Raw genomic sequence first — 23,762 nt, 5'->3', positions numbered from 1 at the left:
AAATTTCTTATATTTTCACGTATCTTTCCTCTCTTGCAAGGAGCACCTGTAACATAAATAATTTCCCCTCGGGGATCAATAAAGTATTTCCGATTCTGATTCTGATTCTGATTCACACTGCAGGAGGCTTACAATTCCTGACAATCCCCCTGTATATATGTATGTTGTTTTGTCTGCATATAATCCTCACATGTACTTAAAATTTAAATAACCTTAAATTCAGCATTTAGTGCAGAGAGAAACATGTGGAGTTACTGTAAGGTGTAATGAAAGTCATTGAAGAACACTGTTTTCCAATATTTCACACACTACATTATGAAATCAGGATCTTTTTATTTTATATTGCCTTTTTACAACCGTATCACTGACATAAGAATGATTTTTATTCTTATAAGAGGTTGCTTCCCCCCCCCCCAAACAACTCTCACACACAAAGTTCAAATAAAAGTTAAAGACTGGGGTGTTGTTTAATCACAGCGACGTCTTAAATGCTTGAAATCATTTTGGTAAAATAAGTAGCAAAACACTGAAACATCAAAACAGAATTGGCATTGTGTCGTCCTAATGTAGTTCAGTACAGGAGAATAACCTGCACACTGAGATAAAATAAAAAAAAGTTATAAACTGGGCTTAAATGCCGCTAAAACAATAAAGCAACGAGAAAAGAAAGAAAAAAAAAGAATTTTTAGGGGAATACTTGGGAAAACACGACCCATCTCAGCCTTGGTCCATGAAAGGCACCATGGGCATGTGTGGTGAGTGTGTCTGGGGTTGTACAATGGGGATCTGCAGAGCACAGATCATTTCATAGCTCAGTCCTGCTCCATCACGTTAGGATGGTGTCGTCTATCTCTTCATTGGAGTCTTGCAGGCTGGCGATTTTCTTCAAAGACCGGCGGTGACACTCTGACAGTAGGTCGTTGCTGGCAGAGTCCAGAATTGCAGTAATACTCTAAATTGAAGAAAGAGCAAAAAGTGAAAATTAGAAAACAGTCTTTTCCTTTACGTGTTATATCCATCTGTAAATGATAGTAGAGAGTCTGACCTGCATAGTTTCCTCTCCCTGTCGGAGTCGTAGCAGGTTGACAATGGTGTGTTCACTCTGAGCCCTCACGCTGGTGTTCTTGTCCTTGGTGTTGTCCAGCAGACTCTTCAATAGGGGCTTGATGAGATTGGCCTCCATGGAGGGTGTTTCCGGTTCTTTGAACACCCACCACAGCACCCGCTCTGACACCAGCCTGATGTCACTGGACTGGTTCTGAAGACACTATGGGGACACACAGACAACAGATGTCTCAACACAAAACCACCATCTACTACACACTGCTGAAGTGGGTTCTCATCACAGTTTTGAAGATACACACTGTTCTGGCCATGTGTCTTTATTTACAGCTATCTGGTGTTGGATACCTATCAGTATGACCTCATTACGTGTTTTATTAACGCTTTGAGAAATTAATAATTTCTGACTTTTTCACACAAGTTCCTAGGGTTTTAAGAACAAAAGCAAAAATGGACTCAACTAGACTTGAATGGAAATGGCCTTGGCAGCTGGAGCTTAACAACCACCAATGAATTTATTATTTACTCCTTAATTTACTATTGGACTGTGACCTAAAATTTCTTCATGCAGCTAATGCAGAACCAATACTACCTTGGCATTGCTCCAGCACCACAGTGGGTAAGAGAGTGCTGATCCAATGTTCCATCATGGCTTCAGGATTCCTACAACTACTACAAGTAACAAATGCTAAGCAACTGTTTTTTTAGAGGTCTCCTGTGTAGGATTTTGTGGCATCTAGTGGTGAGGTTGCAGGTTGCAACCAACTGAAAGTACTCCTGTATGCCAAGCCTTAAACGGACATTGTATAACATTTTCAGTTGTTTATTGGCAAAAATCAATGTCTGCATTCATAAATATGTCATCATTGGTGTACTATTACCTCCACCAATAATCTGACTTTTTCTCGTAAAAGGAGAATTTTGGATTTGTTTGTACATTGTGCGGGCAAGTCGTCTGGGGGGGTTCCATACAATACATCTGCTAGCAAGGGACATACAGCACCGCCTTCGGCGTTTTTGTTGAGAGCCAGGCCAGCGCTGCGTGACTGAGAAGCTGAAGGAGAGGAGCAAGAGGCGTTCGCTACTTCCCCGGCAAATATGAAACAAAGTCCCACTCTTTGAGCATAATGCAGGATCATGCATATGCAGCATCACGGGAGACGGAATCCTCGTCGCCAAGAAAGGGCAAAAAGGAATCAAAAAGGCAACGAGACCGGCAAATTCAAAAAACGAGGGTCAACATCGGGGTAACCATTCCCAGGTGGAAAGAGCTGCTGAAGGAGAAAGGTAATGCAATCATAGCTAACAGCGCTAACAGAGGCTAACAACTGTTAGCGACCTGCGCCGCTAACAGCACTAAGAGCTAACAGCAGCGCTGGCCAGCTGTTAGCGGGACTGTTAGCGGCGCTGGTCGCAGTGATGCGAGGAGAGGGATGAGGTGTGTGAAGTTGAGCCACTTGTCAGTTGTCAAAAGACAAGACGTGATTGGTTTGTTTCGATTTACACCCACCCCAACCAGCATGGTGAGGAGGGGGTTTGTCAACTCCCGCTGCATGAAGTATCGGATGACATGGTTTCATTAATGTTATCATAGCTTTCTGGTACACAGCAGCTACCGTTGTTGCAATACGCGTTTTGAACAGTGAGGCGCTAGAGTGCGCTATCCGTTTGAATGCAATATATAATTTCAACGTTAGATGGGAGAAATTCCTGCACACTGTGGCTTTAAGGAGAACTACAGAAGCCAACACAAAAACCCAAAAACCCCCATCTATAGCCAGTGCTCAGTTTGTTAATTCTGGGCTGCTATAGAAACAACATGGCAGACTCTATGGACAAGGACCTGCTCCGTATGAGGACATAAACACCTCATTTTACGAAAACAATTCTTAGTTTTAGGTGATTATAACCTAATAAAAACATAGTTATAAATATTTTATTCCATTTCTGCCAAAATATGCCCCCTAAATCACACACTGGACCTTTCATGCCAAAATGAAACAAAACATTTTTTAAGCAGCATTTAGATTATTTGTGGCCAGTTAGAGGCACCAGCTGTAAACTGACGTCATATCATCCTATAAAATTTTTGTGATAAACATTTTAGGAAACAGCCACCTATTTACACATCCAGCAAACACAGGGCAACATTAGCATTCATTTGGAGTCATGTTTTCTGGCCACCTAATAAATCAAAGACCAGTATTAACTCTCCTTTTAGCTCTGTACATGTGACATCTATTGCATATCTCCCAGGACTGACAGATATGCAATAGATATCTGTACATGTGACATCTATTAGATATCTGTCAGTCCTGAGAGAGGGATCCCTCCTTTCCATTCTTCAGTTTTTGCCTTAAATGAACTGAGGGTCTAAGGATAGAGGGCAACATATGCTGTACAGCCTACAAGGACTGCAGCAAGCTGTAATGCCCCTGGAGGAAAATTTGTGATAGGCTATATAAATGAAATTTACTTGACTGTGTTTTACTCTTCATCAGCTCCTGGGGGAAATATCTGGCTCTTTAGCTGACATATATATATATATTTTTTTGTCTGTCTGAACTTTCAAATTAAAAACAGCTGCCTACTGCTGAAAACGCCACCAGTAAGAGCAGTGAAACTTTATGAAAACAGTTAAATTTAGGGGCATAATACAAAAACAATAAGCTGAAAGACAGTAAAACAAAGAGCTGAAGGGAACTGCAGAGTAAGGTGATAATAATCTGTTTGTCACTACTGATGACACCTTTCACATCATACAGTCACTTGACAAATTGTAAATTTAAAAATTAATTTATTTTTCACAAGAGCATGTGTGTAGGGAAGGCTTGAGGTCACCTGTGATGATAAAAAGAAATACACGATCATAGAGAATGAGTATTGATAGGGTGCTGCATACGTCGTACACACCAGAGCGCTCACTTCCTAGCTTGTACAAATTTAGAAAAGGGAAGTAAATAGCGTGTATTTATCATCTGAACTAAAGAGTTCCTACTTTACCTTGATAAACTGTGTGATGATGCGCTGGGAAACACTACTGCCTCCCTGTGTTCTGAGGTGATGTCTCATCAGGAATCCCATCGCTCTGATCCCACTGGTGGCAATGGGAATCTGGAAGAAGAGCAGAATTAAAATATGCAGTGATGCATTTGAGGGCAACAGCAATGGACATACAATACAAGAGTACAGTAAAGGACACAGGAGTGTAACCTTATACAGCACCTAATATACCCTACATAAATTTAGAAGTCATATTTTAGAATGACAAAAGTGGGCAATTGCTGATTACTTTAATTTTTGAAATATGTGTTGAATCTTTCAATAATCTGAAATGTGCAGCAGTTGTTTTCTGAATGTCAGAAACCACCCTCTGACTGTACAATAAATGTGAAGCTACAGCCAGGAGGAGACAGTTAGCTTAGCTTAGCATTAAGACTGGAAACCTGGGGAAACAGCTAGCAGGCTCTGTTCAAAGGTAAAACCACAAGTGTTGGTTTTACAGCAAGTTTTGGACTGTTTCTTGGCCGTAAGCAGTGACTTCCTGGTGTCTCTGCTGGTTGCCTGGCAACCTTACGGTAACCACAAGACTCCAGCCAAGAAATTGTTACAGCACGCAACTCCAAATAAACTAAACTTGAGAGTAAGAATAGTTCCCAAAATATCAAACCACTTCTTTAAAGGTGACTCATACAGAATATTCAGTGCAGCCATGTGTATCAGTTCATGAGAGACATGAGAAAAATACTGTCAAAGAACAGAGTGCTGCACAAACTTTGTTCTCACCCTGTCAGCAGTGGCGTTGGCCAGAATAGTCTCTGTCACAGTATCACAGTATTCCTTCCCACACAGCTTCTCAGGAGCAGACTTGACAGCTATGGCCATGGCCAAGCTACGACCGTGACGCACCATCCAGTCAACACCAGACACATCCGCTGAGGGGAGGAAAAACATGTATTAGCTTGTGGTCTCACTGTACTGGTGATGAACAGGCAGCAGTAGAAACACTCAAGGAAAGTCAAGCTTTTATGAAACAGTTCTGTTGCACAAATACATCATGAGAAGTGTTACTATAAACATATTTAGAAAAAGGACATGAAAAATACTATTTGTGCTAAAACTAAGCAAAAACATACATTTACTAAGTCACTATTATTATTTCAGTCTGTGCACCAAGTCAATTGTTGCAATAAACAGCAATTAGGGCACGGTTTTATAGACAGCCAAACAATATACACAATATGTGATTCATGTGACAATAACTTTACATATAAATACCAACCCAAGACGTGCTGCAGTAACACAGTCTTCAGCTCCTCCTCTGACAGGAAGGCACACAGCTCACCAACGCAGCCGGCTGAGGCCATACGGGTTGCATCCTACGTGCACACACACAGACAGCCAGACAGGTTGAGTGTCACTTATTGTCAAAGTGACACAGAGGCTGAAAACCACCTTTTCAGAAAACCACATCCTCTCTGCCTGACTTCCGTTTTTCTACTGTGATCACAGAGGAAACTACACCACAGAACAACTCTGTGAAATTCTTTCTCAGTCTTCTTACGTTTATACTTTATTTCACTGGCAAGTACTTAATGTATTCATCAGCTACTGCGGACCCCGGGCTGGGAAAACAGGCATGTTGCCACAGATTAAAAAAAAAAAAAAAATCCTCTCAGCTCTACTTGCATGGTATCTGCTTCTCCTGTCATACCTCATCATGTCCCAGCATGCCTAGTAACGTGGTGGTGATGTTCTTGCGGATGGTTGGGTCCACCTTTGACCCGGCCCCCTGAATGACAAACCTTAAGGCTTGGAGCATCGTCTCCCTGTGGGAGGGCAGAGAGCACAACATAAGCATGACAATAAGCTTCAACAGTAACACTGTACCTTCAAAAGTAAATTTGACTTCATCAACTTCCTTTAAGATTATGACTTCTTTTCCTGTGTTGAGAATAGAGCCGAGCTGAAATTTGAGTTTTGAAGCTGCTACCAATATAGATATGAGGGTTTACAACAAACACCTTTATATTTATAACAATAGTGTTGCTGGTATTTGTCTTTTAACGTAAATAACACACACAAAAAACAAATCCATCTCTTGAATTTGGTTATTAAAGAACTGTGACAAAGATTTGTACTGAGTAGGACAATTCCCAATTAAAAATTAAACCTGTTAGTGCTCTCTGGTGGACGAAATCTGTAATGGTGACACTATTTTTAAATAACCAAAATATATATTTGACATTTCTGACATGTTTGTTATTAGCTGACATATGTTGATACAATATATCTGGGATTAGTTAATATCACCAAATAACAGTTTAGAGTTTCACTGATTTTCATGCTCCTCATATCTGCAAGATCCCCCCCCCCCCAGTGAGTGGACACATGCGCCGATTTGTGCGCCTCCTTCAGATCACTGTTTCCCAAAAACTTGGCTCCTGACAAGACCAGTGTCTGGTCACAACCCCTCATCACAGCTTACAGTTGCATGTGTTAAGAGGTATTTACCAAATGAGGTTTTTTTTTTTTGTTTTTATTAAGATTGAAGGATTGGCAAAGGTGAAAGTATCAAATATTTCACAACGAAAAACGAGAGGACAGCCTGAAAAATCTCCCTGGTTATTGACCACTGTTTCTAAAATGTAGATCCCACTGGATTCAGGGTTCCAAGCAAAATTCAAATTTTAATTTTCACATACCCTCTCACATGCGAGAGGGTGTCAGACTTAGGTACTACATACTAAATTAATGATGACAATAATCATCCCAAATGCAAATTCAAAATGTGATCAAATGTGATTTAATGTGTGTTGTCGATCTTGAGGTCTGTGATATTAATAGCTAAATCATACTGTTTCCAAAAATAGTCTGATTACAGTAATAGCTGACGGGGCACTCTAACTGAAGTCTCCTCTAACTTAAGTGTAGAAGTGCTCACCTGACTCCTGAGTCCTCAGCATTGCGGATGGCAGAGAGCTGCTCAGTGAAGAGTGGGTCCACCTTGGTGTGGATGGAAACCAGTTGGCCCAGAGCCTCAGCAGCCCTAAGCCTCACCGCGCGGCTCGAGTCCTGCAGGGCCTTTAGGAAGGTTGTCTGCAGCTGAGGCAGGAAGGGCTTTAGGGCAATGCCCACCTGGATGAGGAATACAGTCCAGAGGTTAGAGCCAAACTAAACCTCATGACTAATAATCTGATCATCTGTGGGGAGAAAATATGGTGTTTTGATTAGTTTATTCCATTTAGGTCCTATGGGGGGATGTAGGTACAGACCTTTGCCAGCAGCAGGGTGAGAGTCTCAAGCAGAGCGGTCTTCACCGTCCAGGCAAAGCGGTCTCCCAAGATACGGATGAGAGGTCCGGTGATGTTGACGACAGAGGGCCGTAGTGCCTCAGGGGAAGTCAGTTTGATGACCCCACCTAGAGCTTTAGCAGCTTCTTCTTTCTGCTCAGGGCTACCAGTGAGGACGCCCTCTCTCAGGACAGGCAGGATACAGGTCACGCCCTGTGCAAACAAAAACACACTTACTTAGCATAAAGACTGGAAACAGAAAACTAGAATTACCACCTCATGGTTGTATGCCTCTGCCAACCAATCAAGTTACAGTTTACAGCCATGTGTGTCCACACTCATTTGTAACCATGACAGCAGGCAATGCTTCAAATGTGGATGTTGCTGCAAAGAAGCTACAGATTTTAAAAAGTGGATGCTTCAGACAAATCTTCAACCCAGCAGTACAGATCTATACACAGTCAGCACAGTTTCAAGGTGGATACCCAAGATTAGTGTCACTGATTCACTATCTAACCAAATATCTCCCCTTCTGTTCCTGAGATATGATGCTGACTAATGGCCAGAAAACAATGATGTCACAGAAAAGATGACCTTTCACCTTTTGGATATATAAGGTCAACACTGCAGTTTGATCCAATTAGACATTTGTGTGAAATTTTGTCATAATTAGCACATCTTGAGTTATGGCCAAAAACATGTTTTGTGAAGTCACAGTGACATTTGACCACCACATTCTAATCAGTTCATCTAACCAAGTGAACTTTTCTGCCAAATTTGAAGAAATTCCCACAAGGCACTCTGGAGGTATCGCACTCAATGAGAATAGGATGGACAATACAAAAAAAAATTGGGTGTAGCAGTCAGCAGCACAGAGGCATAATAACATAAAATGATAAATAGGGCTGCAACAAACAATTCTTTTTTATTAGCGATAAATTTTTCACTGAATGTTTTGTGATTCTTAACAGGTAAGGCTGTAACATGTCACACTGTGAAAAAGGCCAGTTATGATTTCCTAGAGCCCAGAGGAACATGTTCAAATTACTTTTTGTTTCTGATCAACAGTCAAAAGCCAAAAGATATAAAACTTACAGTGATATCAACCAGAGAGCAGCAGCAAATCCTCACATTTGCGAGGCTGGGACCACTACATTTTTGCTTTATGAAGGGCTTAAATGAGCAATTCATTTTTTTTAAATTATTGGTAGTGACTGGGCTACCAGTGACTGGGCTTAAACCCCAATTCTCAGTGTTGACTGACTGGCAGGTGTGGATTAGTTCTAGTAATCCAATATTTTAAGCTGTTTGCAGTCTGAAATCGAGGCACCAATATTAAACAGTTAAAGGATAATTGACCGTTTACAGGGGAACCATACAAATTAAATTTGAAAGTGCTTGATTTTTGTATGAATCTGAGCTTCCCAATCAATTAAATGTGTGAGGAAGAAAGAAAGGACTTTAGTCTGGCGGTTCACTGCATCTGCATCGTTCATGTCATGAGTCAGTAATGGAGTGTACAACTTGTCAGGTATCACCCCTTCAATATTCCTGTCCAGCAATTAACATGAGCGAACTGATTGCTGTGGTAGAGGAGATGTTGCAGGCTTGAACAGACAAATGGAAAAGCTTCTATGTGATTGGTCACCGGTGAACAATGATTTCTTATAGTGTGGACTATACATATGTGACATATGGGAACCAGAATACTGTCCACCGCACTGTCAGAGCAAACTTATTGTCAATTTACAACTCAGTAAGACAGCAGGATTCTGTAAAAGCTACAGATACAACAACCAAATCATCATGCTGTGATAAGGTCCCATTGTTAACTGTGTCAGGAGGAATGTTCTTACCTTCTTTGGCAGACAGAAACCAGGCAGGTGCTGACCCTTAACGTCTGCAGCTGCTGATCTAATGTCTCGATGTAGGTCATCGATCATAGCCAGCTGGCTGCTTGCGTCCAGTTTCTTTAAAAGAAGAACAAACAACACTCAGACCACATCTACCTATTGATTAACACATAATCAAAGTACCAATCTGCACTATTGTCTTTTCACCATAGTGTGTAAATGTGTGCAGAAACTACGGAACTACTATATGGTGTCAAACTGTCTTTGCACCAATGCCAAGACAATGTACAAATATTGCCCACTTTTATTTGCATGTCAGCACACCTTGGTAATGGAGTTGATGGTGTCCCAGCTCTGAGACAGAACCTCTGGGTTGGTGTCATTGAGAAGGCGGATGAGGCCAGACAGCAGGGTACGGGTATGGGCACTGTAATCCAGGCGGGTACGCGCAAAGTAAGCATTGAGGATGGTGACAGCAGCCTGTCTGAGGCCGGGGTCAGCACCTCGTGTGGCCTCCAGCAGGTCATCTATGATGATTCGCTGGCCAACTTCATCCTCCACTGAGAGGATCACTGTTTGACAGCTGCACAACTCCTGAAGCAAAGATAGTGCATACAGTGGGGGTTATGGTTATGAGGAAAGAACAAGAGGCTCAAACACAACAGCAGCAGTAGATGTCATAGCTTGTTAATGCCAGTATTACCGTTGCTTCATCCTCTGTTCCCAGCTTTTCTTTGAGGGAGGAGAGAAGGGCAGGCAGGATGACCCCTAGGTGGCGTGTGAGAGCGTCTCCAGCCACAGCAGACAGGAAGGCCAGCACACGGGTGTTCACGGGAGGAGCAGTCAGCTGGGACGACCAGAGGGGATAATCATTTTAGTCACATACAGCCACTCACAATAAAAGTGGCTTAAAAAGAAACCTTGACTGTGACGCTTTACCTTTGGAACCAAATAGGGCAGCACAGAGCGACTCTTCACTGCCATGACTTGCTTCAGGCCGTCCAAAGCAAACTCAGCTGTCTCCTCGTCGTCCTGAGAAAAGACATTCAGCGGATGAAACGCCAGACTGAAAACTTTAGAATGTTATCTGCATTACGTTTGTATCCTCGCTCCCTCACCAGCTGTTTGAGCAGGGTAGGCAGGATGTCATCCAGCGCCTGGTGACCGATGGTTGCGTGAAGCTGCTCGAAGGTTTTGGCTGCAGCCTCTCGCACCTCCTCCAGAGGGTCACAGAGAGCCTTCCTCACTGTGGGGACCAGCGACTCAGAGAAGACGAGCACCTACAGTACAAACACCATCAGGATAATAGGTTTCATGTCTGCTGGAATTCTCAGACTCCTGGCCTAAACTAGGCTTTCAAAAATTTAACAGGTTGTCAGAGGGGTACAACATTTTAAAATCTTTTTTATTATTATTATTATTATTTTTTAGTTGCTCGTTGTTTTATATTTAGATTCCAAACTGAAGGGCAATTCACTTTCACACCAATATGATGACTTGAGAAAAATGGGTAAAAAGGCTACTCATTTCTCTGAAGTCCTGCTTCTTAATAAATAAAAAAGTTTGTTTGTGGCATCTCTCCTGCTGAGAGCAACTATGATCTTAATCCTATTGTATATTACAGCATTTGCATGACTCACCGCATCTTTGCTGGTGGACTTCATGATCTCACTGAGGCCAATGCAGACTCCCTGCCTCTCATCACTCTTGTCAGAGCGCAGTCCCTCCTCCAGGATGGGAATAATCTCAGGGAGAATCTTCTCTCCCAGTTTCCTCACCAGGTCACCAAGTGTTCGAGCAGCGATCTAAAACCACACCAACACACAACGTCAGTAAAAGGTTCTGTGGAGGTGCTTTCACGGTGACAGGAAAAAACAAGCACTGCTAACAGTCGCCCACCATCCAAGACAAAAACAGTCCAAGAGTGTGTTTACAAAGTATAGAGGCGTAATACCGTTCTCTTGTCAGGGCAGGTGGAAGCCAAGAAGCCCAGCAGGAGAGTGAAGAGGGTCGGAAGGATCTCTCGAAGAGTTCTGGGGGTGTTGGACACCACGATCTTCCACACATGGAGGGAAGCCTGGCGAACCACCAGCTGAGTGTCTGAACGGCCCATATAGAGACCAGAGAGGACGCGATTACGGCGCTCAGCACCAAGAGCTCCAATGATAGCCTGGGAGAGAAATGGTTTTTGACACACCAATGTAAAAACACTTTTCAAATATGAACCAACACCACACCACACGCTGTGATGGCAAGAAGTGATTTCACCAGATCTTTTTCTTTTTGTTAACTCCATGGATCTGCAGATCTGTCTTGGATCTGTCTTTTTTGTTGAAATGAAATATATTCATACTTTATTGGATGCAGCTGTTCCAAAGTTGTCATCCTCGCAGGCGGTTTCTGTGGTCATCTTTCCTGTCACTCCAGAGATATGGAACAACAGATCTCCAAGCAGCTGCACAGAGCTGAACCTGCAAACCAACAATGAGATGGATGTACAACTAGTCAATATAAAAGCAACATTTATTCAACCACTGATATGTTGCGGCGTATTTAAGTCAGACCTGATTCTCCACAAGTCGTCAAACAGGCCCTGTTCCAGCTCAGGAAGCAGCAGAGCGATGGCAGTCTCAGCATACATGCTGATGATTCTCTGACCGGCTCTCAGGGCTGTGTCTCTCACATATTCATTCTCATCAGCCAGAGCCTGGTAGAAAACAAGAAAACACAGAGAGGGTAAGAGCAAAGGCTTCTCCCTAAAATCTGTTCTAGTCTGAGGGACAAATACCTGCTGGTAGTTTTAGCATGTGTTTGCTTGTTTGTGTGTGAGTGCATTCTGAAGAGTATGTCCTGAAACAAGAATGCTTTCTCCAAACCTCATTAATGCTTCTCACAGAAGTCACAGATATGGTCAAACCTTAAACTCCTATAACTGCAGTAATATGACTAGATCAACTTTTTACCTGCAGTGATTACTTAAGACTTTTTAAAATGGCAGTTTTCAGATCAGCAGTTTGGCAAAATATATTTAATTTTTCAATAAATTAATGAACTGGAATATTGCAATTTTAAAATATGTAGGCGACTTAATCAAATTTGCAGACTTCAATGGCTTCAAAATGGCAAGAACATTTCCAGGAAGTAGTCATTTCAAAATCAAGGGAACATTTTGACCCCCATAAAAGCAGTGAAATATGATTCTCAGCAAAATGGCAAAAAAAACAACACTTTACAGTCATAGCAATACCTTGAGGATGCAGGGGATGATGGGCCCAACATAAGGAGTAAACTTGTCTCCAAAGGTGAGTGGCAGGTAGATGAACATCATGATGTAGCCATCTCGGACGTGGGAGGCGATGTCCACTTTGCTGGCTGTTTGCACCACATCTGGCATCAGCTTGTCCAACTTCTCCACTCCCAGTCCAGCCATCACCTCAGCCAGACCTGACAACAAAAAAAACAAAACACACAAATCATTCAGCGACTCATTTGAGGAATGATGTTACAGGCAAATCAGAAACGACACAGGGACAGAGTGTGGAAGAACCAACCTTGTGCAGCTCCAGAGCGATCTACAGAGCTCTGCTCAGAGGCCAGGGTCTCCATGAGCCATGGCAGAAGGTCGTCAAAGCAGGACTCACCCATCCCCTTCACCATGGCACCCAGGGCCTTAGCTGAGACTGTGCGTACCTGAAGAGGAGAGGAAGAAGAGCAGTTACAGTGTTACCTTCACACACACACACACACACACAGACACACACACACACACACACACACACACACACACACACACACACAGACACACAGCATTTACTACAGTAGTACTGTTTAAATCACCAAACACACCTCAGGCACCGGGTCCAGCAGAGAGGCCTTCAGTCCAGGAATAACACTGGGCAGGTAGGGTGACAGATCCTATAAACAACAACACATGACACACCAAATACAAATCTTTAGATTGTACTACTGGGTTGAAGGACTGATAAAAAAAATATTTTCAGTTCAGTGCAATATTCAACTAATGCTGTGTACCTTCTGATCAGTGAGGGAGTACATGTTGCCAATGATCTGAGCAGCCATCTTGCGAGTGTCAGTAGAGCGATCCTGGAAGGCTCTCTGGACAATGGGCATGATGAGGGCAAGGGAGGGGGCGTCAATGAAGTGTACAAACTTGGTGTCCAAGAGCGTCTGCAGGCACGTCTGGGTCCTCCTGGACGGATCAGTGAGAGCGTCCAGTAGAATGGGGGTAATGGCTGAAAAGGAAACAAAAATCAATGTGAGACAAAAACCCCTTTAGGTTTAAGACTGACAGTTTCAGTCTTCTGTGTCGTACAGCACTGCCCCATGATTGAGTCACTTACCCAGGATTTCAGGGTTGCGGATGACAGAGCCGATCTGGCGGAGGGCCTGCTGGCCGGCCTTCTGCACCTTCACGTGGGAGTCGGTCAGCACCTCAGTCAGCTTGGGCACGATGCTGGGCAGGCAGGAGGACAACTGCTTGGGTGCACAGAAAGCCATGGCACCCAGCAACTCTACCGAGCCTGGAGGAAAGAAGAGGGTGAATCACAAGAAGCTGCTGTTTGAGCGAATTACTCATTTGACTGTGACTGTCCTTGCAATGGTATGTTCAAACAAATACTTAAAAATCATGATCCAGTAACACGCAACTATAATTACACTGGTTATTAACAAAAAATAATGCTCCTGAAAACTATTCTTCATCATTCTTTGAGACAGTGCATCTGTACAGTATAGGAAATGTGCAGTATTATATACACTTGTACCCAATTTTGCTCTGCTTTATAATATTCTCTCAACACGTTAAAAAACCTGAGGATGACCAAATATTTTCCATCCTCTCAAGACAGTCCAGTAATGCTTATGCCAGTGTGCATGTAGGCACTCCTAACCTGCTTTAGTTCTCCAGGACTCCTCCTCTAGGGCCACTAGCAAGGAGGGAAGAACCAGCTTCACCCCGTGGGCACTCAGGTTCCTCATCACAGCCTTGGCACAGTCATCTGCAGCCTGGTGGAAGAGGAGGTAGGGGGTAAAAACTTTAGACAGGGTTCTTAGACATTTTTACGTACAGATTTTACGTGATCGAAGACAGGAATTATGGAGGTTTCCTAAATAAGTGCCTACTTCGTGGATCCTGTGTTACGCCAACCTTGCTATGTTTAAAGGCTATCACCGCCAGGGGAAGCTCTCTGTATTTCTCAGTATAATGGAGTTTTGGTTACGAGCGTTTGTACTGACTTTCCCACGCAAGTGCACCAGAAGTTGTGTATTTCACATCAACCAGCCACAGCATAAAGGGGGTTATATTAATACCTTGATTTTTACATCAGATTTGTTTTGTTTTTGTTTTGTTTTTTCAATTTAGTACAACATTTGTTTTTTGTTTTCTCAAAGCTTTAACTGCACGTATGTGATTCAGATGTTTTCTTCTGATACTATTAACAGTTTGAAATAAAGATAAAAAGAAAACAGGAAGGGGGAGAGACCAAAGTAGCGGAACAGCAGCTAGAAGTATGGTGGAAGCTATTGTGGAAAATCCTAAGAAGCGTTCAGGAAAAGTTTCTGAAGTGGATGCTTCATATAAAAAACAAACTCAGCATTCAGAAGACAGATTAAAGTAAAAGAAGACTTGAAGAGAGTGCTCTTGTGGGCGGGGAGATGCAGCAAGCTCAGTTGTCAACACACGTCATGAGCACACATCAGCAGTGTTTGTGCATTAACTGTCACTGCCAGAGGGGAGAAACAATAGTTACACACTCCAGCTTTGATGTGGATATGTAGAAAGACGGGAGAGTGAAGCAAGACATTTTGATGATAAATTAATGAAAAGTAAGAGACATCTAAATCAGACAGTGAGATATTAATGCAGAGGAGACTCAGGAATATGAATTGCCTGCTCACCTCTCTGACATACTGGTTTCCATCTCCAAAGCAGAGCAACAGGTGTGGCAGCACATGGACCACATATGGCTCAAACAGCTTCCCCAACATGTTACACAGCATCTCAAAGGCAAACAGTGCTCCTATACAGAGACAAACAGCTGGTTAGTGCCTTCTTTTTTTTTTTAAACAAACAAACAAACAACAATACATTTCTGTTGCTGACGTCTTGAGTGCCAGCTAATGGTGGCTTGTGGTAGATATACTAAATACGACATAGTCGGAGAGGCATACATAATATCTACATCAACAGGTGGATGGATAAACTTCACTGACCTTCCCTCCGTCTGAAGTTTTTCTTGTCCTGGATGGCATCAGTCAGCGTGGTCATGATGTCCTGCTGTTTGAGTGCAAGGATGCCGAGACCTTTCACCAGACCAGCCAATCCGTATGCTGCTCCCTTCCTCTCTGCATACTTGTCGCTCTCTAGCAGCAGCTGCAGCAGGTTCCTTACAATCCCTGCAGCGTCCTCCTTGATGGCAGGGACTAAAGGAGGTAAACAGCTGGCCACAGACTCCTGGACCTGATGAGGGATGACAAACCACATGAGATAATGTGATGAAGAGTAAAGGACTGCCAACAAAGTGGGATCTGTATAATAAAGGGCTATAATAAACTATAATCATTTAAACTCTAATACTGGGTAAAGTAGGGAAGTAGGAATAGTTTTTTACCTGCTGTGAAGGTGTAGAGAGTGCGGTGATGAGCTTGGCCACAATGGGTTTGACCTTGGGGTCATTTTTGTCCAGATGTTTTGCCAAGGAGCCCATTAGAATCACCACACTCTGACGGACAGAGTCATAGCTGGCGTCCTGGGGGGCATTCTTCAGAAATTCCTCAAACACTGGCAGCAGGGAGCTCACATTGTCCTGTGACATAAAGCAGGTACATATGGTACAGTGCAAGACACACATGATCATGTAATACAGTTCATTCTTTAGTTCAACTGGACATTTGTGTCAACTTTGAGGAAACTGCCTTGAGGCCGTCTTGTGATATCATATTCACAAAAAGAGAGGGACACAGGGTGACAGTGACCCTTGACCACCAAATTCTAATTAGTTCATCTTTGATTGAAATTGGATGTTTGTGTCAAAATTGAAGAAAATCCCTCAAGATATTCTTTAGATATTGCGTTCACAAGAATGAGACTGATCCAAGGTCACGGTGACATCAACCTTTGACCTATGACCACCAAAATCCAACCAGTTCATCCCTGAGTCCAAGTGGACGTTTGTGCCAAATTTGAAAAAAAAAATCCCTCAAAGCATTCTTAAGATCTTGCGCTCCAGACAATAAGACACATGAAGTCACAGTAACCTTGTCCTTTGACCCCAAAAACCTAATCAGTTCTTCCTTGAGTCCAAGTGGACATTTGTGCCTAATTTAGAAAAACTGACTTAAGGCATTCTTGATATATTGTGTTCATGAGAAGGGACAGACAGCAGGACAGACAGATGGACAACCCAAAAACATAATGCCTTCAGCCACAGCTATCGCCGGTGCAGAGGCATTAAATAGAAGTGAGCCTTACCTTCCCGTGTGTGTTGAGCGCAGAGAGGGCAGCGTCCAGCATGCAGCGCCGCACCTCAGTATGGCGGTCGTTCAGAGCATCAGGAACAAAGAAGAGGAAGAGAGGGGTGACCTGAGACTCGTCCAGGTACTGGGACAGCTTGTTCAGAGCCAGAGCAATGCCACCCCTGACAAAGAAGTGTGTAAGAGAATGCCTCAGTGCACAAGAAGGAACATTCAACAAGTTATGGTTTCTGGTGTAATAGGATTAGTGTTTCTGATAACATCTCATATATAACCACTAAAGCAAAACTTTAGAAGTAAACCCCGGATTGAGGGTTAGGGTATAATCTTTCTCAAAATAACAAAAATAAAAATGGAGAGGTAGCTGCCGAGGCTGGCTCGCCTTCAAGTTCCTTCCTGTGTTTTTCTGTCATTGCCATTTTTTGGTATCTTATCTCTTCCTGTTGGAAGTAACCCAAATGTTTCTGCCCTGTTTGGTTGTAGGTTAATGTAGATAATATGGTGGTAAACGGTGTATTCATCCATCCCTGTGACACACTGATTTGATTCTGATTTTTTTTTTTTTTTATTATTATTATTTTTTTTGCCTTTAATGGACCGAGACAGGGTGAAATGGGGAGAGAGAGAGTGAGGGGATGACATGCAGAAAGGGTCGCAAGCCGGAGTCGAACCTGCGACGGCGATGAGTCGCCTTTGTATGTGGGTCGCCGGCACTATCCACTATGCTACCGACACCCCGACACACTGATTTTCAATATAAAATAAAAAGATGAAATAAACTTAATACATCTCATCTTTGCAAACAAACAGATTTACCTGGCCTCCCACTGGTCAGGTGGAGCTTCAGAGATGACTCTGCCCAGGGCATCCAGCACAGGAGGTGGTCTCTATACAAATAAAAATGCACAAATGTCATATTTTAGTTTCTGAGCTCAAATTCATCCACTAGCAGTAGCCAGAGCTTTAAGGATAAACATGTGGTTTGGCCATGGTGCAGGGTCTCACATAGAGTTTCTGGTGGTAGAGTTCAGTGAGCTGGCCCAACACGGCAGCAGACTGGTCTCTGTACTGGGACACAGCGGTTGACAGAGCTTCTGCTGCGGCAGAACGGACAGCCTCCTCATGGTGGGTGACGTCTCCAATCAGCAGGGAGCAGATCTCAGGGACCAACTCCAGATCCAGAGATTCCCAGAGTCTGAGGAGGAGGGACAAGCCAATAAGTTCACCTGTTGAGTTTACAACATAGTTTCCACTCTTCTTTACAGTGCAAAAATCTTTTCTTGCACATTTAAAAAACAGCATGGTCAGAATTTTTTATGGTTAAACATGAATGTGATTTGAAGAACAATAAAAATGAAACCCCTGAGGCTGCTGGTGGAAAAGATGTAGAAGACACTTACATGGTGACCAATGAGTCTTAGTGTAGAATGAGAAATCAGCTAGTAGAAAAAAGCAGGAGGAAACAATATAATACATACTTTTCAGACAAGGCTCGGCCCTCCTCCTCAACATCAAATTTGGCAACCCATAGCCTGCGCAGCAAACTCAGCCCGCTGGCCTCTGTGGAATCTGTGGGCAGGGCAAACTCCATCTCCAACAATCCCTGAGCACAGAGAGATAGGGTGTTAATAGCATGTCTAATAGGAATACACATACACAGTGGATATAATATCAATTGTCACTTAACTAGGGTTGCCACTAAATATGTTAATAGCAGTACTTTCATCTTTATCTAGAAACTGTATTTTTTTTTTCTTTTCATTTTTTGGTAAGAAATCAGCTAAAAACCATTAAACGTGGTGACTTCTACTGTCCTAAAAACACCTGCTTACTGTAGGACAGGTCAGCTTATACAAATGTCAAATCAACCAATTCACAGCTCACCCTGAGGGCAGCGTCCCGGACAGAGAAGCAGGGTGAAAGGAGGGCACTGAGCAGGACGTCTATCTCTGGCTGCTCTGCTACAGTGCAGCCCTCTCCCCCTCCAGCACTGGCACACAGCGCTGTCAGACACTGAGATGCCAACACCTAAAACACAGAGTGTGAAAAGTCTCACATCACAGTTTTAAGCAGCAACTCTGTCATCCATGTGGCTATAAAAGAAAAGAACAGGGAACGAAGAACTTGCAAAAAAGTGCGTGTATGTGTCGAGACAGGTGGATTTATTTATTTTAAACTCTGTCTGGAAAATTCCTTGTTCACCTGGAGTCTTGGGGTGGCCGTGGAAATAACTCTTGTCAGTAGCAGCAGCATGTTGACACGTGGAAGCAGCTCTGGGCCATTCTGAGACAAGAAAACACAACAGTTAGTACACAAATCTACAAAATAAATGCTTGTACAGTCACATAAGCTTTCCCAATCTGGTATGCCATTTACCTTCACAGACCTATGGCTCTGCTTACTACAAATAAATTCTGAAACAAATGGGGGCACTGATGGCTTTTTTTTTTCTTTTTTTTTTTTTTTTTTTACATAAAAAATGTATTTTCCAATCATTTCCTGTGCAGGTCACAGAAAATGCAATGCAGATGTCTGTCCCTACCTCATCTATAATAAGGTCATCGCTGTCTGTGGCAGCACGAAGCTGGGAGTGTTCTAGGATGACTTGCAATGCTCTGGTCATCATGTTCTCAGTCTCCTCGGTGCTGCCTGAAGACTCCCTGAGCATGGCGTTGAGGAGAGGGAAGCAGAAGGAAAAAGCAGGAGCAGACAGAGGAGCCACGTCTGAGGACAAAATTGACAAAACAAAGAAACAAGACATATACAAACAAAATAAAACACTTCATTAGCAGCACATGGTTCAGAGAACAAAAGTTTCATGTGTGTCGAGAAAAAAAAAAAGGTTGCCTCTGGTGTTTATGTTGTGTTTGTAACTGAAACTTTCACCAGTGTCCATGATTGTGCTCACCAGCAGTCTTGGCATCTCTCTGTGGGACCGTGTAGTTGTGCAGTAGCAGTATGGTGCGGTGGGCTGCTGTGTCCAAGTCCTCCTGTTCCCAAGCCTCATCCAGATCACACTCTGGCTTCAGCAGCCGTAAAGTCACGTGTCCCACAAGCACGGCTAGAAGGAAAAAAAGTGACACTGAGTCAACAAGCTGAGGCTACGTCTATCAATATCATACGATACAGTACAAAGGCAGGTGATGTACCAAGATGGTGAAAGTGTTTGGGCATGAGGCACACTCCGATGTCCAAGAAGGCCTGCTTGATGCGTGGAGCAGCCAGAGGGGACTGCAGCAGGGGCATTAGGACCTGGAGGACAGCGGGGAGCTCGCTGGTGATCTGAGGTGGTCTCTCTATCAGAGTGGCTTCCAGCAGACCGACCACGCTCTGCAACTCCACATCCAGCTGGTGACAATGAGAAAAGATGAACAATGATTAAGAATGTCACGCTTCAGGTGCTGTATTAGAGGATTCATTTTGTTGGCTTGGTTTCATACCCCTTGAAGTCTCTTGCGAATTCCAGCCTCCTTTTCCAGCTGGATTTGCATCATTTCCTTCTGTTTGCTGGTTAGCTGTAATTCATCTTTGATGCCTTTTTTCTTCTTTAGCTCCTGCAAGATCACAGAGAAATCAAAATGTGCTCCACACATTAACACCACTGAAAAAACACATAGCTGATCATAAGTGCACAATACCTCTTGTAACTCCAGTTCAATGATCTGTTCCTTGTAGGAGTAGGCCTTGTTCTCTCTTTTCATGTTGACCTTCTTGGTGCTTTCCTTCTGGGCACTGCAGCAAGAGTAAGAGGACAGATGTGGAAAAAAAAAAAGTTCAACAACAGAAGGCTCTGATGACTGCTGTTGAGTTCACACGTTCACAGCGGTAGGAGAGGCTGTGTTACCTTTGAATGATGCTGTCGTCAAACAATTGCCCCTCAGGTGTCAGCATGATGGCATATTCCTCCTTGGTTACCTGATGAAGAGCAGGTCGGGAAAGCCCCTCAGTGATGTGAGTGATTACTCGCGGTAACAGCTTGGTGGGGGAGAGGCCGGAGAGGGCACCGACCGCATTCTTTACCGCCTGAGGAGAAACACAAGACCACTATACATTCTGGTTTCACACACACAAAACACATCAGCGAATGTCAAATGTTAATGTCCCTCTAGACATTAAATCAAGAGTCTGCGAGCATGGGACGTTTTTTTATTTTATCTATCATAATCAGATCATTTATATCATACGTAATACATTAATTATATAGTTTAGAATAGATCATCAGTGTGTTTTCTTGCCAGATACTTGTGTGGCTTGCAAAAGAAAAAGAAAAATAGACCAGATACCAAAACTATTGCTGCAGATTGAGAGCCAGTGTTTTGTCAAATATTGTTTCCCTGTCAATATGCATTTCCCGAACCTAACTATGAACCAACCACGGAAGGGGCGCTATGGAAAGTATCATTTTAACAGGAGGTGGAACACTGTTCAATGGGGGAGCAGGCGTCAACACCACAATAACGCTTTGGGGGTCTTCAGCCTGGGCCATGGTAGCAGAGTGAACAGGTGCGGCAGGGTTAGAGCAAGGGGACATTGCCCACTAGTTAATCGATCGTGGATGGTGTTGCTCTCTTGGAGGTACAAAAAATAATCAAATATACTTGTCTATGTGTCTAGCTATTCTTCAGTCTACCTTTAAGTCTTCACAGGAATCAGGTACATTTTAGTGTTGTATAAATCTCATGTAAATGCAGCATATGGAAGTGTGCGTTATTTTCACACCTGATTGTCAGCGTTAACCTCCAAGAGATGTGGCAGAATAGCTTCCAGATTCTTTTCTATGAATTCTTCTGCCTTAATGTTCATGGAGTGGAGCAGAAAAGGCCAGAGACCGTGGCGAGCTTCAACTGAAAGAGATACACACAGAGCAGATGACAATGAAGTACGGAACAGAGCGCCAATACACCACCCCAACATACTCCAGTGTTAGTAAGCTACAAAAACAGGGCATTTGGTTAACAAGTGGACAGTAGATTCAATCTGGAGAGCAACTCATTCTCATACCGATAGATGGATGGTGAGTGACTATGAGGATCTCCATGGCCAAATTCTCTGCTTCGGTGGGGTCGCCCCATTGGCTGGCAGAGGAGCAAACAACACAAAGTGCGTCCAGCAGGACACGAGGGGGGACATAGCTGCGACCCAGCTCAGTCAGCTCTCCTGACTCTGATACCACGACGTCCTGGGGCAAAACCTGTCAGTTTACATCACAGTTGGTTACAATCAGGCTGAGAAAAAATGAACTTCTTTTTAAACAGTCAAGCTGTAGAGATGGACTGATTCAATGATCCACGACCAACTTTTAAAGATGTAGCTGTATGTTTTTGAGGTCTGTGGCGAATAATCAGTCTTTACTTTGTGTTTGTTGATGACCACGCGGAGTTCTCCCAGAAGGCCATGGGCAAGACTGGATCCACCCAGAGAGGAGAGAAGCTTCCTAATTGTCTGTTGAGCCCGCTTCCTCACACGCCAGCTCCGAGACAGCAGAACAGCAACTGTGGCGTGATGATACATCCTACAGAACAGTTACATGCAGGAAAATTAACTAGTGATTAAAACACTACAGGAATCCAGTAAACATGACAAACCACTGACTAATTTATATTCTGCATTTTTCCTTAGATCTTAGATTAGATCAGACATTTCCAAGGTAAAGTTTTCTACATGTTAACATAAAAAGCAACTCACTGTGATTTGCTGGTGTTCAGCCTGTGAGCATGGTCCAGGAAGAGCCTTTCACAGAGCAGCAGCACTGTGAGCAGAGCTACAGGCAGAGGTAAAAAGACAGTCACAGGCCATCATTTTATGTCTTAATATTTTAAAACACTCATAAGCCTTGGAAATAGTTAAGATATGTTGAAAACTGCCTTACTTTCCTCACTGGCCTGGGAGAGGAACTTCTCAGTGGTGAACAGTGGCTTCTTCTCATCTAAGATCAGGTTCCAAAAGCTGGAGAACTTTGCCTCTGCAGACAGAGAGACAAAAAAATCCTCATCACTTCCCATCATTCTACGCTCCAACAGTCTCCATCAGTGAGAAAAAGTCATTTTGAAGGTGGCAGCCTCACCTGTCTGTGACTCCAGCAGTGCTAGTCGACTCAAAACAACAGAAGCTGCTACACCTTCTGCAAGCAGAGCATGCTGGGAGTTCTGTGCCGCAGCCTTCTCCACTGTTTGGAGGAGCAGTGGCATGAGGTCTGAGGCTTTGGCCAGAGTGTCACCTAAAAACCAGGGGAAAGGTGACAACACAGGATTATGGACTGAGCTCACTTTAAGGATCTGTATATCAGACACACAGCGTAATGTCCCTGGGCTGACTGACCTTTGAAAGCCCCAAGCATGGCCTGAAGGTAAGCGTGTCGAACCAGAGAGGTGGAGGTCTTGAGAGTGAAAGCTTTCTTGAACCAATCCAGCAGAGCAGCAGGAACTTCCACTGTGAGACGACTGCTCCACTGTGACAGGACAGACACTGCGTGCACCAAGGTCCCCTCGTGAACTAAATAAAACAAAGAAGAGTGATGCAAGACTGAAACATATCACTGTGGTCTCTTGAGGACTGTCCAGGCCCAAGGCATAAACTTAAATTATGTGATATTTTAGTGAATTCTAAAGATTATTTACATATAGTTCATAAATCTGTCTAGCATTCTGGAAAGAATGAAAGAAGAAGAAAAGACAAAGAAAGGATACCTTCTTGTTGTAAATAAGGGATGAACATCACTGTGACTGTAGAGCTGAGAGTCTGGCTGGATGTTCCTGACACGGCATGATGGCTGCAGCTGGAAATCCCTACAAGAAGATGACAGTTGTTAGGTTGAAAAAAAATGTTTGGAATTGTACAACCTCAATTCCAAAAACGTTGGGACACTGTGTAAAACGTAAATAAAAACAAAATGCAATGATTTGTAAATCCTTTCTGACCCATATTCAACTGAATACAGTCCAAAGACAAGATGTTTAAAGGACAGCTTCGGTATTTTTCAACCTGGGCTCTATTTCCCCATGTGTATGTGTGCGTATGATTCATGGGTACCACTCGTTCTAAAATTGGTTCAGTATTGAGC

The 23,762-nt window shown here is 43.3% G+C and overlaps 1 protein-coding gene across 1 annotated transcript in view; it reads right to left on the bottom strand.

Moving 5' to 3' along the window:
• Positions 1-289: 289 nt before the first annotated feature.
• The window catches only part of gcn1 (GCN1 activator of EIF2AK4), a 30,883-nt gene continuing 7,410 nt past the window's right edge, over positions 290-23,762 (bottom strand). Inside the window, exons 12-57 of the mRNA XM_050051139.1 lie at positions 23,389-23,487; positions 23,021-23,194; positions 22,767-22,919; positions 22,572-22,664; positions 22,388-22,463; positions 22,055-22,214; positions 21,704-21,893; positions 21,422-21,546; positions 20,547-20,725; positions 20,341-20,434; positions 20,143-20,256; positions 19,852-20,050; positions 19,611-19,763; positions 19,245-19,426; positions 18,905-18,985; positions 18,587-18,730; positions 18,181-18,305; positions 17,708-17,897; positions 17,519-17,589; positions 16,701-16,866; positions 15,841-16,035; positions 15,443-15,689; positions 15,128-15,249; positions 14,119-14,233; positions 13,570-13,749; positions 13,241-13,461; positions 13,055-13,123; positions 12,760-12,898; positions 12,456-12,652; positions 11,773-11,915; positions 11,562-11,679; positions 11,163-11,378; positions 10,849-11,013; positions 10,327-10,488; positions 10,148-10,240; positions 9,912-10,055; positions 9,533-9,802; positions 9,212-9,325; positions 7,338-7,568; positions 7,007-7,200; positions 5,777-5,891; positions 5,345-5,441; positions 4,849-4,997; positions 4,066-4,176; positions 1,046-1,267; positions 290-952 (exon numbers count right to left, since the gene is read on the bottom strand). Coding sequence (XP_049907096.1) covers positions 827-952; positions 1,046-1,267; positions 4,066-4,176; positions 4,849-4,997; positions 5,345-5,441; positions 5,777-5,891; positions 7,007-7,200; positions 7,338-7,568; positions 9,212-9,325; positions 9,533-9,802; positions 9,912-10,055; positions 10,148-10,240; positions 10,327-10,488; positions 10,849-11,013; positions 11,163-11,378; positions 11,562-11,679; positions 11,773-11,915; positions 12,456-12,652; positions 12,760-12,898; positions 13,055-13,123; positions 13,241-13,461; positions 13,570-13,749; positions 14,119-14,233; positions 15,128-15,249; positions 15,443-15,689; positions 15,841-16,035; positions 16,701-16,866; positions 17,519-17,589; positions 17,708-17,897; positions 18,181-18,305; positions 18,587-18,730; positions 18,905-18,985; positions 19,245-19,426; positions 19,611-19,763; positions 19,852-20,050; positions 20,143-20,256; positions 20,341-20,434; positions 20,547-20,725; positions 21,422-21,546; positions 21,704-21,893; positions 22,055-22,214; positions 22,388-22,463; positions 22,572-22,664; positions 22,767-22,919; positions 23,021-23,194; positions 23,389-23,487 — 6,923 coding nt within the window. The 3' untranslated portion in view covers positions 290-826. The remainder of the gene's footprint in view (positions 953-1,045; positions 1,268-4,065; positions 4,177-4,848; positions 4,998-5,344; positions 5,442-5,776; positions 5,892-7,006; positions 7,201-7,337; positions 7,569-9,211; positions 9,326-9,532; positions 9,803-9,911; positions 10,056-10,147; positions 10,241-10,326; positions 10,489-10,848; positions 11,014-11,162; positions 11,379-11,561; positions 11,680-11,772; positions 11,916-12,455; positions 12,653-12,759; positions 12,899-13,054; positions 13,124-13,240; positions 13,462-13,569; positions 13,750-14,118; positions 14,234-15,127; positions 15,250-15,442; positions 15,690-15,840; positions 16,036-16,700; positions 16,867-17,518; positions 17,590-17,707; positions 17,898-18,180; positions 18,306-18,586; positions 18,731-18,904; positions 18,986-19,244; positions 19,427-19,610; positions 19,764-19,851; positions 20,051-20,142; positions 20,257-20,340; positions 20,435-20,546; positions 20,726-21,421; positions 21,547-21,703; positions 21,894-22,054; positions 22,215-22,387; positions 22,464-22,571; positions 22,665-22,766; positions 22,920-23,020; positions 23,195-23,388; positions 23,488-23,762) is intronic.

This window comes from Epinephelus moara, chromosome 8, assembly GCF_006386435.1.
Source record: "Epinephelus moara isolate mb chromosome 8, YSFRI_EMoa_1.0, whole genome shotgun sequence".
In the NCBI taxonomy this organism is placed as follows: domain Eukaryota; kingdom Metazoa; phylum Chordata; class Actinopteri; order Perciformes; family Serranidae; genus Epinephelus; species Epinephelus moara.
This window is presented reverse-complemented; position numbering and strand designations above follow the sequence as displayed.